At 41.2% G+C, this 19,273-nt stretch overlaps 1 protein-coding gene across 7 annotated transcripts in view; it reads right to left on the bottom strand.

Annotated features, from left to right (window-relative positions):
• Positions 1-1,658: 1,658 nt before the first annotated feature.
• The window catches only part of PLEKHM3 (pleckstrin homology domain containing M3), a 94,475-nt gene continuing 76,860 nt past the window's right edge, over positions 1,659-19,273 (bottom strand). For 3 of the 7 annotated variants that reach the window (XM_082763116.1, XM_082763117.1, XM_082763115.1), the window contains one exon: positions 1,659-8,273. In XM_082763116.1, coding sequence (XP_082619242.1) covers positions 8,096-8,273 — 178 coding nt within the window. In that variant the 3' untranslated portion in view covers positions 1,659-8,095. Of the gene's footprint in view, positions 8,274-13,015; positions 13,136-13,893; positions 13,928-19,273 lie in introns of those variants that run through there. The other 4 variants (XR_014317751.1, XM_082763119.1, XM_082763120.1 and 1 more) reach the window with 4 other exon arrangements.

The following is a 19,273-nucleotide window of genomic DNA, read 5'->3' as shown; positions in this document are numbered from 1 at the left end:
TGCAGTTCACTGGAGGGCACAGCTCTCATGTAATGATAATGTACAACAGGGAGAAAAATGCCAGCATTTCAGCTCCTGACCAAAACCAAAAGCAATGATTCTTGTAACTCCAGCCCCAAGTTGTCTGTGACAGCTACTGGGGTATGTCCTTTCAGCAACACATTTCAGTGATGAGCTCATACACTGAAACAGAGCACAACTGGGAGCCTAGGAAGGGGCAAGAAGGAGAGAAGCTCTGTAAATACAACCAAAAGCGGACCAAAAAAAAAAAAAAAAACAAACCACCAAAAAAAAACACAAAAAACAACCAAACTGCTGTGTTAAGCTGAGGGAGGGGAAGTTTAGGCTGGACATCAGAAAGAGGTTCTTCACCAAGAGGGTGGTTGCACACTGGAACAGGCTCCCCAGGGACGCAGTCACTGCACCAAGCCTGTCTGAATTTAAGAAGCGATTGGACTGTGCACTTAGTCACATGGTCTAAAAATTTGGGCAGACTTGTGTGGTGCAGGAATTGGACTTGATGATCGTTATGGGTCCCTTCCAACTCGGGATATTCCGTAATTCTACGATTCTATGCTCCTTCCAGGGCTCCCTAGACCCCATGGTCTCTGCTCTATGTTGATGCTTCCTTCACAGCATATCTGACCATGAAGAGAGGAGGGGATGTGGCAGTGAAAGGGGAAAGAGGTGTGTGTCATAAGAGAATTGGCTCACCTTGTAAAGCAAATCAGGAGGAAGAAGGTCTTGCACATGGCTTTTCCGTGCAGCTTGTGTGGTCCTGATCAAACATTAACCCACTGCTTGCAGCCATTTCATCAAGGGGATGAAGTCCAAAGGTGCCTGCAGGAGAAAGGATTGACATTCCTGGTGGAATTCTGCTCTTTCTGAGGAATGGCAGGGGGGCAGCGAGGGAGTGGGTATGTCCTTCTTTGAAAGCCAGGAGAGATTTCTCTGGGGGCCCTCACACAGGGCACATAGGTCTGTGAGCTTCACCATAGCTCAGCACCAAATCCACAGCCCTTGGGAGCTGCTGTTCCTCATCTGGTGCACTGGGAAAAGCAGTACAGGAGAACAGGAATCACACCTGCTCCTATGTCTGTCGGATGGAGAGCTGTCTGAGCAAGACAGCCCTTACACCGTGAGCAAAACTCGACCCTTCCAGCCCTTCAGTGGGCCTTGCAGTGAGCTAGGAGGTGCCTCCCTGACTTAGGATCCAAGGTCCTTTAACCTGGAGCTTTCTGGCAGAGGTCCACATGGCAGCCATCAGTGGGGAGCAGCCTTCCCCCCAGCTCCTATGGGCCTCCCAGGAGCTCCGTACCCAAAAGTGCCTGACAACAACAGCTCCTAATAAGCTCTCCTGGGAACTGTTGGGGCTCAGCACATTCAAAGATCTGGACATTTGTGGCTATCAAATGCGCCTAACAGATTTAACTGTGAATCCAAACATGCAAAGCCTGATGCAGTCATTGACAGAATTTCCAAAGACCTCCTGGCTCAGAACTGAGAAAAATATCACAATTTGCTTAGATTTGAAAGACTTTCACCAACGGATTAGTATTTATAAGAAAACTAGCACTCTTTCAAAACTTGTCCTACACATGGTGCAGTATCAGCAGAAGGCAAATTAAAAAGGACGAGTAATTTTTTTGTAGTGTTTATTGACAGTTGCCTTTATACAGAAGGGACTGGTGCTCTGATGGTGTCACAAGTGAACCCAAGTAAACCCTGCTCAAGTGTCAACAGGCAATTCAACTCATTGAATTTAAATGATAAATTTATTACATATCAATAATAAATTAAGACTATTGCCTAGTAGTTGCAGATAATTTAAAAAAATCCTTGTCAAAAGTAAAAAACAACCCCCCCAAAACAAAACAAAAAAAATAACACAAAACAAATACAAGAACAATGACACACACATAAGTTAACAGACAGAGTAGCACACACGCATACTGGATTCCAAAAAACTCAGGGTGCGCTACCACTAATACTAAAATCCATTGCAAGTGCTGCAGGCGAGCTCTGCTGGGAAGGGATGCTTGGGCTGCCAGGGACAGCACCAAACCTCGTGCTCTGCTGATCACACCCAGCTTACCCCAGCCTCAAACTGCCTCGACTCAGCTAATGTTGATGTGGAAGCTGCCTTTATCACTTCAAGCCCTTCCAACACCCATTTTGCTCATGAATTCATACTTCTGACAAGTACAAAAGGGCCTGGTGTAAGTCAACCTGGTATCACAGGTATCAGTGCCACTCAGAATCAGTCTGAAAACACTTCAGTTAAAGCAAGATTGACTTTGCTGACAAGTACATAAGCAAAACTGAAATAAATCCTTTTTCCACCAAAACAGCACTATGTACTCAAGGATTTATATTGGTTTAATGCACAGATTGGATACAAATAAGTAATTGAGCCACTGACGATTGTGTATGTAGACAGAGCCTACTACACTTTGGTCCTAGGCAGTTAATTGCCTTCCAGGCCTGAACTTCTCCAACGCTGCCCACAAGTGGCATCTCTAATTTAGATCAATGCCCTAGGGGATCTGGAGGAAACTTGCATTTTAAGAAAAGACCCAAGGGAGTGTGTGCACACCAGGGCTTTCAAGTAAAGGACTTTGCGCATTATTTATTGTCCAGGCTGTCTGCTCACTACACTATTAAAGTGCAGTGAAAGCTCTGCTGTTGTCAAATAGGGTTCCTACTTCTTGGGGTCAAAAAAATGGGACTTTTTTTTGGGGACTTAAAAGATTCCAGTCAGCATGGACATGTGCCCGGGACTGACAGACGCAGGAAGGGTTAGCTGCAGACGTTAGCAAATAATGCTAAAAATTAAACAGGCTAACCCTCTCTAACATAATGCTGACCAAACCCCAGTGGGTTAGCCTTCAGGGAACCAGGCTGTGTTGAAATTAGCTTTGAGGAAAAGCCATCACTGCCACAGCCCTGGATCCAGCTTTACAGTGTGGGACTCCCTCCCCACGTGGCACAGGCTGGCCACTGGTTCCAGGAGGAGCAAAGCTGCGCGTGACCTGATCCTGCTTTAATGTCCAGTGCTTGCCGTTGTTACAGATCCACAGCTTCTGAAGCTCTCACTTAAGAGCAACCTCATTTCTGTCTGAAAAGCTCAGCTAGTCTCCAAAATGTAGGTAATAAAAAACAAAGCCGTCTCCATGCAATCCTTTCTCATATTTCCTTTTCAAAGCACAGATCATAAACAAATTTTATGGTCATCACTCCTAGCAAGATGGAAACTGCCATGAGCAAGGGTTTAGAGCTCCAATGCCAAACACGTTGCAGCATGGCAGAGCATTCCTGACAAAATTCTTCATTTTTGAAAATTTAAGGCACCAAATTAAGCAAAAGTGAGGGATTTCCATGCACCTTGGCATCTTCAGAGCTGGTATTTGCAGCCTGTAGAGCCCACTTCACGGGGACAGAACAAGCAAACTGATTTACTAAGCTGCTCCTGCAAAAGAGCATGTATAGCCACAGGAGACTTTCAGTTTGAGCCTACAAGTTAATCAAACAGCAGATTCAATCAGGAAATCCAAAACAGGAAGATAGACACTAATATACAGTACTGTAAGGCACTCCTACTGGGAAGGGAAAATTGGAAGGCAAATTATGAAGGAGAGAATGATCAGACTCAACTGGTTCAGAAGCAACACGATCAGCTATGAAGCTCAAAGCCTAGCTGTAGGCTCAGCACTGTGAGCCAAGACAGGGACAGAGACAGCGAGAAGAGAGAGAGGACTGGCTTGCAGCTGAGCAACAGAAAACAAGAGATAAGATTATGATGATTACTCAATTACATTTCTTTTACACAGATCAACAGTCGGCTGCAATCCAGACCATGACCTTGGAAAGCCCGGGAAACTCGATGGCTTCTGTTGCTACAGGGAAAAAGCAAAATACAACCAGGCAGCTTCCCCATTTCATTGTAATCAGACATCCTCATTTTGTTGTTGTTGTTTTTTTGTTTGTTTGTTTTTAAAGCCTTTCAGGACATTATCATCCACCCATAACAATGCACACAGTATCCTTGTATTAATTATTAAGAGAAGTCTTGACAAGAGAAGCTCTTAAGTACCCTGATGATTCCCTCCTAGCAGGGCTATCAGGGTATTGTGAAGAATTCCTCACCTAAAAGTGTATTTCCTCACTTATTTAAGAAACCCTCACAACTGTCAGTTCCTATCAACCCAGCAATGAGCTCCTATGTGCATGTTGGTACGTGCCAACCCGGACATTGCATCACACTGCAAGAACATTTTTCACCACCTAAGAAAGATGAAGAAAAGAGAAAGATTTCTGCCTAAGAGATCCAAATTTTTCTTTCTGTAGGTTGATAATATCAAAAAAGCTGCATTTTACATCCCCTTGGTAGGTCCTTGTCTACGTAAAAGAAAAGCTAGAGGGTTTGGGTAGAGAGGAAAAGAATTGAATTAGTTAATCTACAGTGTCCTGGGTTAAATAATCTCAGACTAACTAAACTGAGAAGTTTCTAAGTAGTTGTAAAGTCAGGCTACAGTCCCTTGCCGTGAAGCACCCTATTTCTACAGTGATTATAAGTTCTGTACAAGCAAGTAAGAGCAGTAACTGGACCTACAGATCTATTCCTCCTCCATTAGTAAAGAAAGCACCTTCTTTGTGAAGGAGACAAACAGCGCATTTTATTTTTGATTCACAACGAAATATTATTGTTCAAACTTACTTCATATTTATATCATGTGTGGGTAGGATGGAACCAGAAGTACTAATACACATATTCTACCTGTGGGTGTGTGTGGGGAGGAGAGATGTGCGCAATCTGGAAAGACCCCAGGTACTTTTCCAGCTAATGCCCACCCAGCCATCTGCAGAGCAGAACATGTGCAGGCTCCAGGCTGCAGAATGGGAAAACAGTAGCACTGGGGACCAGTGTGCAGCACTATCTTAGTACAGCAGAGACAACCACACAAGGGTACAGTGTTGTCCAAAACCCAAATCACCTTCAGAAGTATGAGCTGTGTCTCCTACTAGCAGCTGGCTCTTGCATGAAAACCATCCTTTTAGAGTCAGATCTTTCGAGAGTTAGTAACATGAGCAGTAGTTTCTGTTTATCCTTGTATCTTGCAGAGCTAAAAAAATGATCAGGGCTCATTCCTACTGCATCCACAATTCTTGAGGGCAGGATCAGACCTTGAATTATATTTTTGAAAGGCAGAGATAGAAGACTGCACCCTACCCATCCATATGGAATAACTGTTTATGGACAGGAGCTAGGCATCCCTGAGAGGAAAGCATCTTCCACATTACAGCCAGCTCCTGTAGCTACAAGAAGAAGCTATATTATTTTTCAAGGTGGAAAAATCGCATCCGATTTAGGAACTGGCTTATTTACAGCTACACTGAATTAAAAAAAAAAAAAAAAATCTGATCTGTATTGTACATTATCCTTTCACAAAAAGCTTTGGGTGCTGCCAGCATATTGTAAAAACATGCTTTTGTTCTTTGCCTTTAGCAATGGCAGTGGTTCCAGACCCACCACTAATTCCAACAGGTTTGTTGACAACATATTCTTTTTTTCCTGTAAATCTCAGTTAACAAAGAAACTCTGTTCTGTAATACCTGCACAAATCTAGAGTAACTCCAAATTTGCCTGTTGTTATTCCAGAATTTAACTAGAATACCTAACCACCCACATCACTGGCACTTTGGAGATCAGGGCATCTGACAAAGCTACCAATACCTTGCAATGCCTGAACCTTGATTTCTTGATGCCTTAGGGTACTTGACAGTGCACACAAGCACCTTTCTATAAACTGGGCTGGATGTGAACTAATGCCGTAAGATATCTTAAATTCCAAAGCATTATGATATGGAAAATGTCACTTCTTTTTTTCTTTCATGACCCACCCCCCTATGTCTAGAGCTAATTCAAAATAGTACCTGCCAGATTCTGACAGTTTCAGAGCTTTGCCACAAGGCTGGTTGTAGTGACACATGCTGAAAAATATGGGAGTGTACTGTTTATTCAGCCAGTACCACTGCAGTTCCTGTTTGCATGACTAATTCCACAAGACTTCCCTTGTGTTTGCATATGTGAACGTGCAGGGAGTTCTTCGCATGGGAATGGACTTTAAAGGAACATTATATCCTTAAGGATGATAGCTGAAAGCAACTGATTTCATATGAAAAACAGTGAGCTGAATGAAACAGAGATGCCCCTGTGTAGGGGAAATACTAACTTTAGTGACAAAGGTGCATGATTCACCAATTTCATTAAACGTGGGAATCCCTATACTACTTTGCCAAGAACATGGAAAACCCCCTACTTTCTTCCAAAAAAATCCCAATGGGAGAAGGACTTCTGGAAAAGAAAGGCACTGGTTGTCTAATGAATATAGATATAAACATGCTTCTATATATATATATATACATAAAGTTGCGCTCGAATTTGGGAAAGCTCAGATTCAGCTACTTTCTTTGACTGGAGGCTGGAAAAGCAACCATCTGTACTCCAATACAAGTCCATTGTGTGACTTTCTGCCCTTTAATGCAAGCACGATGTACCCTGTTCTTTTATTTAAAATACTTAGCAATTAGTGAGCTGCTTCAATGATCAAGACTGCTTTCTGCCTTGAATATAATAACAGCCTGCATATTATATAGAAAGCAAAGATCAGTAGTCTGCATTTTAACAAACCTACATGAGAGAAGGAAAATGCACATGCGACTGGCTTTTTTCTTCTGAAATCATATTTGCTTGCTGTATATATAAATGTGTATATAAATATGAATGTATTCATATGCATGTAGTACACATATTACTGCAGCATCTGGAGAAAAAGTTTAAAATGTGGACTGGAGTGAGAAGGATCCCTAAGTGCTCACTGGAGGTAAAAACACAATGAACAGAACACTGTTAGTGATGACACACATCTCTCCAGTCATATCTTTCACAATATATGTAATTTACCATGTTTAGTACTTCCCTGTGTTCCAGGTTTGCGAGGCAGAACCATACCTTGAGAAGTTTGCTCTCCACCACATGAATCACTAGAGATGTATAGAATCCTCTAGTGCTCCCAGAGAACTCAGGACACAAATTGCACATGAACACAGCAAACTAATGTTTCACAATTTTGAGGGTATTTTCTAGTGAAATTGGGCAAGATCACTTTCCCAACTATTGGTCTACCAGGATCAGGTTAGAAAAACATGTAACGTAAACTTCACATGACAAAAACAAAACCAGTGTAGACAGTTGAAATGTCTTCAAGCCTAGCAGGAGATTTGAAAGTCACGTTACTGGAGATGAGGATGTGGCCCCACATAGATCAAGTAGCGTAAAGCAGAATGGACTTTAGTGACAGAGCTTGACAGATACACCCAGCCTGAATAAGAACAGCAGCAAGTACCCTGCTTATCTGCTTACGTAATATTCCACTGGGGTGGTTATAAATAAGCACAGCTAAAGGAATTATTCTGCATCTTATGCTTGCAAACATCCTGAATAAGGTTTGATGGGAGATACTTTTCTTTCCTTGGGGAGGAGTGACATGTAAATGTGCTGATCCTTTAGAAATAGCTCTGGAAACATGAGGAAGTGAAAACATGTCCATGTCAAAAGTAGCAGGTAGGCTTAATATCATTTCTGCCTTATGAGGTTTTGTGAAACAAACACCTTACCAGAACCTTTGCCAAGGCTAATAATAAATAATACACATAAATAAGTAGATGATTCATCAATTCTAAATGAACAACATCAAAAATAGTGTGTTCATGGCAGCAAATATTTTCTGTCTTGAGGAAGTCTTCTCCAGAGGTGGAAAAGAAAAAGTTGGGTGCTCAGTTAGCTAGACCTAAAGCATTTCAAGTAAATCACATTTTGTATAAGAGCTAGCGGCTGGACTTCAATGCAAAATGCAGTTGAGCCATTGTTATTTCAAAGCCAACAAGGCTTTATGGCCACTTTGGCAGCTGCTATTCACAGATGAAGATCAGATATTATTTTGCAAAAAGATTTCTGCCTGGCTAAGCTGAGAGGTTGCTTGACCTGGCAGCTGGGGAAGAGGCTCTCTTCAGGCTGGCCGCTGCCTTAAGGAACTCATGTGTTCTGATATGACAACTCAAACATGTTGCAAGACTCTTCGAAGTTTTCATCCATATTCAGTTGCCTCCAGAAGGATTTCTGCTTCTTCTGCAATTCTTTACGCACGCACCTGGGGCATGGTACCGCCTTCACTTTGCATTCAGAGTGGAAGACAGCACCACAGCTTTCACACCTGCAAACACAAAGTAGTGTCAAAATTGAATGACAAAATTGGATGAGAGCATGCAATGGACTTCACATGGACTGTGGACAGTAGACAATCCTTCAAACAGTTCTGGTAGCTCAAAATGCTACATTTCAAAAGAGTGGAATATCAAAAGGCAGTGGCTTGTCCACACCTCTGCTGGTGTAAAACTACTCAGGACTAGCAAAATCTTGCATCCTTATGCACTTGCTGAGAATCTATCACAGCGCTTCTGCCTCAAAGACAGACATTGTTACAAGGATTAATAGTTATGTCTTCTTATTAATTAGCTTTCAGGTCTATCACAGAACAGATATAATTTTTGTTTTATGAAAGACAAGTTTGCTCCTTTGATCTGTAAATGAAGAATAATGGCATTCATTTCCATTAAGATATATTTCAGCATTTGGAACAGTCAAGATATGACAGTTTGGGCAATGAAGTTGCAGTGTTGCGGTCAGCTGTTCTGAAAAGAGTAAAGCAGGAAAGCTCATTTCAAAAGCAGGAAAATAAGTAATTCCACAAAGTAAAAATGAAACACAGAATGGGAGACAGACATTCTGTCTGTGGCCCGTGAAAGACCAGGCTAGATGGTGATGGATGTAATGTCATAGTAGATCAAGCATCCAATTCTAGATGGCTGTGGAGCAGTGAAACACCTGGTTATGATGGAGTGGGCTAGAGCTGAACATTCGGACATTCTCAGCCTTTCAATATAAATGACTGCATAGCATGACAGTAAGTCACTATCTTACTGCAGTTCTGTAACTAAAAGGAAAAAAAAAAAAGATTGACAGTGTCAGGAATATGAAGTCTTATATTACAGCTGTGTAATCAAATAATGAAAGCAACAAAAAAAAAAACAAACTTCAGAGCAGTTTTTAAGTATATATGAAGAATGCTGGTCAGTTGGTGATTTTGTGGAAAGTCTTACAATGCCTCACACTTTCCTTATTTCCAGTTATTGTAGTCCCATGACCATATGAGAATCCTAGAGCCCATTGTTATCCTTGTTTGTTTGGGTGTCTTTCTTTCTTTCTTTCTTTCTTTCTTTCTTTCTTTCTTTCTTTTCTTTCTTTCTTTCTTTCTTTTTCTTTCTTTCTTTCTTTCTCTTTCCTTTTTTTTTTTTTTTTTCGTTAGAAATAAGGTTACAGTCTTCAAGATTGTGAAGAAAAATTGAAATCATGAAGCAACAAGCCCTAAACCCTGAGAAGCCATAAGGCAAATAAAAGTCACCTTTAAAACAAATTGTGTATTTGGCATGCAGTCTGGCAACACTGAGAGAAGTCCATAACACAATGTGTTTCATTAACTATGTTAGCTGCATCTGCATCTTACCTATAACTTTTAAAAAGCAGTTCTTGAGCTGGCTTTAGCTTTTATGCCTGGTTCTGAACGACCAAAGATGATCTGAATTTTAATAACTGCAGAGCTTTGAGAAGGCTATGCAGAAGTTCAGGGGCAGATTTCTAGCTGGCTGAATTTGACAGAACTCAACAAATAAAATAAGTAGGGTTAAAGAAGCTAAGTTAAGCAAGATGCTCTGTCGGCCAACTGCTATGTTCTGTAGCACCAGAACTTGACAGATTCTTTTTTTTTTTTTTTTTATCGTCCAGCTAGTGAGTCTGAAACTGTTTTTGAATCAAGAAACTGACTCACAGAGATATTTATCATTTGTGTGCTCAAAAAAAGAATTGGTATTCTGGCCTTGATCCAGTGAAGCACATAAATACATACTTAGGACTAGTATCCCAGTGATTTCCTTGGGATTACTGATCTGCCTAAAATTAAACATGTGCTTACGTGCTTTGCTGGACTGGGATCTCTATGAACAGACGCACTAATGGATGAAGGAGAGACAGAGAAGACAGCCATGTCTTTAAAACTTTACATCATTCTGACCTGACACTAATGGTGATTTTATCAAACTAATTCTCTCTTCTTAGTCAGCAATTTGCAGTGCCCTGGAAGTTGCTAGAGGGTAATGATTGATGAGGAGTGTAATTTTGTGCTCTCGCACTGCCACTCCCTATGCTCACTCAATATTTCTCCACAGTACTCAATGAGGTGACAAAACTTATCAAAAATTGCTGCTAAAATGAATGCCAACAGGATGAGAGAGGAGCCAGCACACCTGTTCCTCCCAGTGAAAGGCTATCAACAGAGAAAGTAAAGATTTATTGTGTTTAAATTAGTATGAATTCATGTATCAGAAATAAGCTCATTGGAAAAAAAATATTTTTTTCTCATATTGCTCAAAGCCAAGAGAGACAAAAAATGTCTGCACTGTTATTTATTAGTGGTGGTACAACAGCTGAAGCTCTGACCAGGATCCCACGCTGTGAGGCTCTAACCATGGCAGTGCAAACAGCAAGCCCTGGATCTCACAGCCCGCAGCACTGCTTCAGTACGGGAACAGCCCTGGCAAAACTTGCAGCCATCCAGACCATCTTGGGTCCATTCTGGTGCCTCAGCTACTGACTGCACCTCTGAAGGATCTGTTCTGTCCTGTGAAGGAGGATGTACTCCCAGTCCCAGCCACAGTGTGCAGATGATGACAAAACAGCAGCCTAAAGACCACTGCTCTGAGTTGGAGTGCAAAGCTGCCTCTTGCTCTCCGCAGGGACAGGCAGAGAGGATGTCGGGGTCAGCCTTCACTGCATGCTTCTATCTCCACACTGCTAAAAGGAACTCAGCCACGTGTGGGCTAATGCTGATCCTGCTCTGTATTTGTGTAAATGGTAAGTTACTCCTTTTAACAGCGATGGAGCTATACTAGCTCAAGCCAGCTATGCCTTTGCTTTTCATTATATTGATACAGTCTTAACTGATCCTGAAAATGTCAACTGGTTGACCATTCCTAATCTCATTGGGAGAAATCTTCCAGTGATAACAAACAAAGAAAAACCCACTAAAATTACATTCCATTTTAGAATATTGCAAACAGATTGCTTCTTATTTAATCCTGATGTATAATTTTATCTTCATTGTAGCATCAAAAACAGAAGGGCTGTTAGTGCTAAGAACACCAGCCTACTGTTCCTGCTTCTTCATGTGTTCTGAAGTCGTTTCCTTGTCATTAAGAACTTGGACAGACAGACATGGCTCTTCAAATAATGCATTTGTGTATTTATCAGGACAAAGATCTTTCTCCATATGATATGAAACAGAGACCGAAGGACAACGCAACCTAGAAAAGCTGCAATGAGGTCTCTCACCCAAATGATTTGATGTAAAATGCAAACTTGCAAGGTCAGTTGGTTAAACATTGCCAGAATGTTCCTCTTGGTGCAGGAACCTGCACTCCATAAGGATTACCAGGCACTAAAGTGCACGTTAGTGCTGTGCTGTGCTTCAGGTGTTGATCCCATACTCAGTTCTGCATCACCACCTTTGTAGCTGCAGCGCTTACTCTTAAAGGCATTCTTGAGCTCTGTCTCTGTGATTAGACTGTCTTTTCCTCACTGTATTTGAAGCTCCAAGGAAGCCCCTCTTTGATGCTGTTGGTGCTATTATATATGTTAAATTCAAATAACAAGTGCAACAACTTAATTGCTTAAATTGCCTTTCTGCTAAAATGCTATCAAGAAGCCATAGGTACAACGATGGGGAGAGCAACACAACAGTGAACAGAACTGACCTGACCTTGAACTGGGTTTTAAAAGTAAAACCCAACTTATCAACATTGGAAATTACAAGGCTCTGATTGATCTGTCAAAGACAGCTGCATATATGTAACTCAGTCCATACCACAATACAGCCAAGACAATAGAGCTGTCTTCCTCACCCAGTATATCTCCCTGGCAAAAACGGGCATCCAGGAGCTGCATTAGCAGCAGCTGTGTTTTGTGAAGGCAACAGCAACACCTGTGTTAGGAAAAAGGGTGTTCCATGTGCACGTCTAAATTGATACTCCCTTTTGAAAACTGATCTCACAGAGCTATTTATAAGGCTTCCTTCAGATCTTTTTGCAGAGCTTCTGACAAACAAAACAGCATGTTTTTTTGTACTGACAAACAAAAAAAAAGACAAGAACTACCTTTGCTACTTTTCAAGAAGGTAGAGAACAAAATATAAAAAAATAAAAAAATAAAAAAAAAAAAGAAAAAAGTTTTTTTCAGGCTGCCAAACAGGGTATCTAAGCAACTGTGTGTACCTATATAGCTGACTGCTTTCCTGCTGAAGGATGGAGGAGAATGCCAGTCTTTCTGCCTGTAACTGCTAGCCAGTTGTTTTGTCTTCCTTGATAGGCTCCATCAAAATGCCTTACAGAGGCCACTACCAAGAACTGTTCTCTAAAACCGTCCTCCACATGTGAGTTTCAGAGTTTTCTTTACTGCTGTTTTCATGCCTCAGTATTCCCAAATGTTTTTCTTTCCATGGGAGAAAAAATTACATTTTGTAGTCTACAAAAGGCTCATGTAAATTACTACACTTAGTCATTTTTTCCTTAATTCTCATTGTCATAGGTAATTTACGGTTCAGGTACTACTTCTGAATCCCAACTTCTTCTTTGGCTAGAGGTCAAGAAGTCTCTGCATCTTTTGTGAGATTTCTATATATCATTGTTAATAAGCTCATGAGTCCATAGCCATTCAGGCTTTTCAGGTTTCCTTCTGTAATGTATGATGCTATGATACAGCATATTAACAGCACCTTGCTATTTTTCAAACCTTATTTGAAGAAGAACACCACATGTTGTTTTCCTGCTGACTTTCAGCCTTCTCGGCATCTGAAATAGCATCCTCTATTTTGGTGTTTTCTCTATTTTTTCTTTCTTGACCAATTCAATTTCTCTTGAGATTAAAGAGGGTGTTTCATGTTTTAAGGATGTTTTACATGATTGAAAACTGGAGTAATAGAAATATAGAGAATTATTCAATACTCTAAATAATTTCTATTGCATTGAAAAGCGTGTGAGAAAAAGGCCAAAGCTCTCCACAGCCTGACACACTAGACAGGCATTAGAATGCTCTTATTACTTTTATTACAAGTTACTAAAGAAAAGTCTTTCTACAATAAAAGCACAAAACCATTCATTATCTGCTGAAGAAATGCCAACATAACTATCTCTCACCAAGTGTGGGCATTTGAAAAATATGCATGTCAATGCTTGGTAAACTCTAAATTCTGGTAAACAGGTTGGCAGGCTGCCCAGAGTGACTGTGCTGGGATGAAGCTGCTGGGACCAGCAAGGTTTATTAGAACAGCTTCAGTATCACACACATGGGCTGCACCTGTCTGGCTTCCAAACACCAAGCTGGGAATTGAAGTGGACCATGGCTATGCTGCTTGTTCCTGGAATGAACAAACAGTGGATGACAGATATACCACAATTCCTGCTTCACAAATGGGAAACGAGGTGAACTGACTTGCCCAAGGTCAGCCAGAAGCAATGACAAGAGATGAGAAGGGTAAAGAGCTCTCTCTTGTCTCGCTGCAGTGCCATATTCACCTGCCATCATTTATTCTGTAGTTTTATAATTTATTTTTTTTTTATACAGAACCACTTCCTCTGTGCCAGGCCTTGCACACATTTGCTCAAGTAAGTAATCCCTTCAAAAGGAATGTCAATAAGGATTTGATGTAGGACCTAGCCCTTCATTACCTAAAACTCTTCAGATTATTATTTTTCTTCCCTCCTGCAGAGTAAAAACAAAGGAAAACAGTGTTGTTCATTATACTTTCTTTAGATAATGCTATACATTCATTAAGCACCGAAAATACTAATCCACCTGTAACTTGGTTACTAAAAAACAGCTCAGGGAACAAACCACAGCAGCTTAAGGAAGGCTTGCCTAGGGATTTCAGCATGATCACCATCCCATGCTATGCACACGTGCATGTCTGCAAGTATTTCTGAATTACTCAGCTGTGAGTATCACAGATGTGCCCTTCAAAACTATGAGAGACTTTAGCAGAACACAAAGAAAAAAGAAAACGGACTGGCTTGTGTTCACTTACAACACAAAAAAAGCCTCAAAGGCAATCAATGCCTGACACATGCGTGCAGCAATATTATTACAGTTGCCTAGGAACCAACGCAAGGAGCCTGCCTAGGGCCGGACACTGATGTAGTAAATGAATGGAAGAAAGTTGGCACTGATATGGCATTGATTTGTCCCTACAAGGAGCTTGCTAGGATAATTCCTTTTATGACACACTTACAGTCTACCCAGTCCCTGAAATCGCTACATGTCTGGAAATTCACTCTAAACAATTAATTCAGTGCTCAGGGAGCTGGCACAAGTAGAAATGTGATTCAAAGCATAATCATAGTCTTCTTTTCTAAATACCTCCTTGTCAGAGGGTTACTCTTGGCATGCTAACAGAGCTTGAAGGTGCTCCTCATTTATAAAGGAATGGCTGGGTCCTGGGCTGGTTCAGGAGCACACAGAAAGAGCATCAACAACTGTAACTGCCAACCATCAGCTCAGTTTGTGTGTTGTGGGAGCCAGTGCTGGTTACAGGCAGCAGCTAGCAAGGGGTGTACAGTGATCACCAGCCTGCATGGACAGGGCTCAACAAGGACATCACGCATGTAACAGCTACACAAACATCCCTGACCACAGCCTGACACAGTGTCTGTGCCCAAAAGTGCTGCTGCTGCTCTAGTAATGCCATGCTGGGATGGCTGAAGGACATGCTACCCAGTGTCCCTGCATGAAAACTCTAAGACCAGTGTCGATGCTCCCTTATACCCAGCATGGGTCAGACTCAGCCCCTGATGGAGTGCCCCAAACAGGGGGGAGAGTGAATGAATGAGTCCCTGTCTGGCTCGGCTGCCCAGGGCTCACCCTGGGTTTTCCCATGCTGTCAGACCAGCACACACTACCAAGGACATCACCTTGGATGTCAAATACATCCAACTGATGTTCAAGATAGTCAGAAATATTAAAGCCCTATAAATTAAAAAAAGCAGACAGCTCACTGGAGGGGACAGAAAAGCACCAGTGCTCCACTGGTAGTGTGGGGAGCCTCAGTGCCAACTTCTTTACCAGACCCAAGGAAATCACAGACAGAAGAGAAAATCCCAAGCAGGCCGTCGTATTGGGTGCTCACAGAACAATTTGCTACAGGCCAGGTCTGAACAAGAACAGTTTGATTTAACCACCTGCTATCCTCCCATGATAGTTGTATGCACAGGCTTACTGCAATGAAGCGCAGCAGTGGGGTCAAGCAGGAGCAAAGAGATCCTGCAGGTCTCAGACACCTTTCTGCAGAGCTCTGTCACTCCCGATTAAGGAGGGAAGTGTGTCCTCAGCTTGTCCTCAGCTGTGGCTGCAGGGATTTATACTACTTATCTATGTATATTTCCAGACTTGTGGCTAGCAGGAGAATTAAGGACTGACTGTCCACCTCAGCACCACACTTCGTGAGTAGTCTAAGTTCAAAGATCCTAAACCAAACAATGTGGCCTGTACACAGCAATTCACTAGAAATCTGTAAAGGAACAGTAAAATCAGACATTTAATCTGAAGCTGTGATTACACTTTCGCCAGTGGAGGCAAGTCACCTTGGAAAGGAGAAAAGCCCTACACATGCACTATTTGCAAAACACTAAAGGGGCTGAGATGCCACAGCAATTTAAGTGTTTACATTGCTCAGCCCTATATACCCTCTGCCTCTGCCAGATGCCATGCCATGATCTGGAACCTCTCTACTTCTTCTATTATTAATGCATTGTATTCACAAAGTGGTGGTTGAAAGCCTAAAAGCAGAGTCAGGCAATACTATTAACAGTAATAACATATTGCCCTCAAAGATCGTAATTTTATTATATGACTCTTCTATTTTGCATTTTTCTGTAAGTCTCGAGTCTTGGAATCCTGTGATTAAGTTAGAACTTTTGCTGCTAATAAGAGGAAGGCAAATGCACTTAGATTTCATAGGTCTGGTGTAATGCTGAAGATGTGCCTGCCTGGACCCTTGAAGGAAAAAAAAAAGGAACTTAATGTTTAAAAACTAAAGTGCATAAATAACAAGATTCTTAAGATAATCTTAGAATTTCTGACCACTTAAGAGTTGTGTTGGCTTTCAGGGACATTTACAAAGCTGATATCTAGTCTATGAGGAACTGTACTTGTGAGATGGTGAAGGTCCATCTTAAAAAGGGATTTTGCATGAGAAAGTAGTAGTGGGAAACTAAAAGGTCTTGACAAACAAGTGGGATATCTAGAGTGAGGAAGAAGGCACAGGAGGGAAGCCATAAAATAGAAACTGGAAGTGAGATGGCTGCCATGTTCAGCCAAGGGGAAAGTGAATGAGGCAGCACTGAAGAGACCTTCCAGCTTGAAATAAGTATGTACCTTTATATAGAACCTTCTAATCAACACCAATCTGATATGAGGCAGGTAAAAATGATCTCTAAAGGTAATCCAGTTCCAAAATACAATGACTGATGAAAAGCTAGTATATTCTCGTTCTTTTTATGTGTTCTAGATGAAATTACTGCAATGACCTGCGCAGACAAAAATCAGATTTGGTCCAGAAAATTTTGACCAGTTTTGACAGATTCAGGTGAAATTAGATCATCAAGAGAAGTTAGCTTCTACTTAGGTGTCTACATTTCTTTAAAGAAAGTGCTGAGCAGATCCCTCCAGGGTGCTTCAAATGAGCTTTTTAAACTATCAAAATCCGATAAACTTGGCTCTTTCAAAAATTAAGTTCTGAAATACTTGCACAGCTCGGGGCAGCTGGATGTGGGGAAGGGCTGTCTAGCACAAAACAAACCAATCAAAGTGATAGGGAAAATGATGTACTTTGAGTGATGCCTTTCACTTCTGCCAAGGTATTTTCTGGAAATGCTCTATGCTATGTATTTCAGTGTCTCCACCTAGTATCTATCTTTAACATTCTCCCAAATGCTCTGAGCTGTTTTTGTCCAGTGACACACCATCTATAACACAGAGAGCTGTAATTTTGCGAAGACTTTGACATGTGCATAAAGCTAAGCACAGCCTCAGAGCCCTTAGTAAAACTTCTTGCTATGTGTAAAGTTAAGTGCATTCATAGGTCTTATCAGGATGGTGGCCAAAGATTATAGAGGCATCCAAGCTGCTTGATATAGTCAAGCCTGTTCTGTGGCATGTCTATTTTAAACGTGGGTCTTCTGGTTTGTATCTTTAAAGGTCTACATGTCTTAACTGATTTGCAGAACAAATTAACTTCACAAAGTGAAAAGAGTTTAGCCTTGATAAATGAATACAAACACAAAAGAACTACTCTCCTTGGTTCACACACAACTACAGTAACAACATAAAAGGCAAGGGATCAACTCTCCAGGTCTTAACCAAGCACGTAAACTTTACCAGAGAAACACAACAAATTATCTGTGAGAGTAGGTACTCAGATACCAACACTTGGGCAAGATCAAGACATTATTAACTGGGTAGCATGCAATAATCTTAACATTAACTATAATTACTTATCTAATTAAACAAAATTGTTTTAATGAATAATTCCATTCTCTCTCCAATGGTATTTTTCCCAGTATTCCTTAAGATGTAAAACTTGTTAGAAATTGTTCTAAATCGTAAAACAAATGGGATCATATATCATGGATGACTGTATCACTACACAGAATTTCTTTCTCTTTTTTCACTTCTGCTATTATTTTTTATTTTGGGAGAAAAAAGCAAACTTTTCACCATGTTAATGAAGAACAAGCAATGGCAGAACAACTGAAGGGGCAGTGCCTGGCTGCTAATAAGCAGGCAAGGATAGCTCTAACAAGCCAGTTTATAACCAGAGATATTTAAGCTCATTTCACAGCACTTGTAAAAATAAAATTAGCAATATAATAGGATAATTTTATATGTTTATTTGGTAAATTTAAGCCTGAGGCAAATTTAGTTCAAGAAATTGAACAGGAGGTTGATGTGCAGGTTGTTTAAGTTGCCAGAGCTCCAGTAAAAGCAGAGCTGTGAGAGTTTACATTAGCAGGCAATTTGCTCCCTGAAATGTGTAATTAACTCAGTAGGCTTTAAAAAGAGTCTTCATGATTTAAAGACCTTCGAAAAGATGCAGAATTTGTGAAATTTAGATGAACTCATATAAATACGTGAAAGAAAGATATAAGGAAGGAAAATGGGGGACAGAGAAATCAAATTGGAAGAGGCATCCAAAAGGATGAGCCAATTAAAAAAAATGTTTAACTACTGAATCATGGCTTTCATTAAGCTCTGTGCAGAATAACCACCTCCCAAGAAAAGCCACAGAAAGGAAATATCATTAGAAAGCTTATGACTTTGTGAGCCCACCCTTACATTCAAGGCAGCAAACTGTTGCGCTGTATTGTTGAGCAGGATGTAAAGAGTCTGCCAAGCACAGCCCACAGACCCGCTAATTAAGTGAACTGATTGTGTTTGTTTTGGAACCGTTTGCCAACAAAGGAATGTGTCACGCTGATTAGTGAGAGAAGGGTATGTAATAGATGTGTATTCAAACCCTGAGGAGCACATAACCCAGGTATTCACTCTGTTTGCTCAAGGACTGACGAAAATGACTCTTAAGCAAATAACCTGACCAAAGAGAAACTCCAGCCTTCAAGAGGGGCCCCCGTTTTCTCTCACATAGATATATCTGAAGACCACCCATCCTTCATAAATTCCTACTGAAGACTGCTCTGGAAGCTGCTGGGAAGATTTCAGAGAGAAACGATCTCTCAAAGCTGACCTAAGAGACCGCAAGGATGGAAAGGTAACAGCCAGCTGAGAACCACCCTGGAATTGTAACGGCCTCTCTGACAGATGTCACTCTTCTCTCCAAAGAGCAAGAAAGGTCAGGGAGGTAGCCAGAAAAACAAGTGCCAGCTCAACACAGACACACACACACAGCCCAAACAGACTTCACTTTTCAAACATTCAACAGAGAGGTGACATTTGCAAAAGCTGCCATGCACCCACTTTCAAATATTCTCAACCTAAGAGCCCAGTTTGCTGGTAGAATTAATAGCATGCTCAAAAGTGAAAGAGAATGTGAGAACA

This window comes from Aythya marila (genome assembly GCF_965140915.1).
Source record: "Aythya marila genome assembly, chromosome: 6".
Taxonomy (NCBI): Eukaryota; Metazoa; Chordata; class Aves; order Anseriformes; family Anatidae; genus Aythya; species Aythya marila.
The sequence above is the reverse complement of the archived record's forward strand: the minus strand, read 5'-3'. Positions and strand labels throughout refer to the sequence as shown.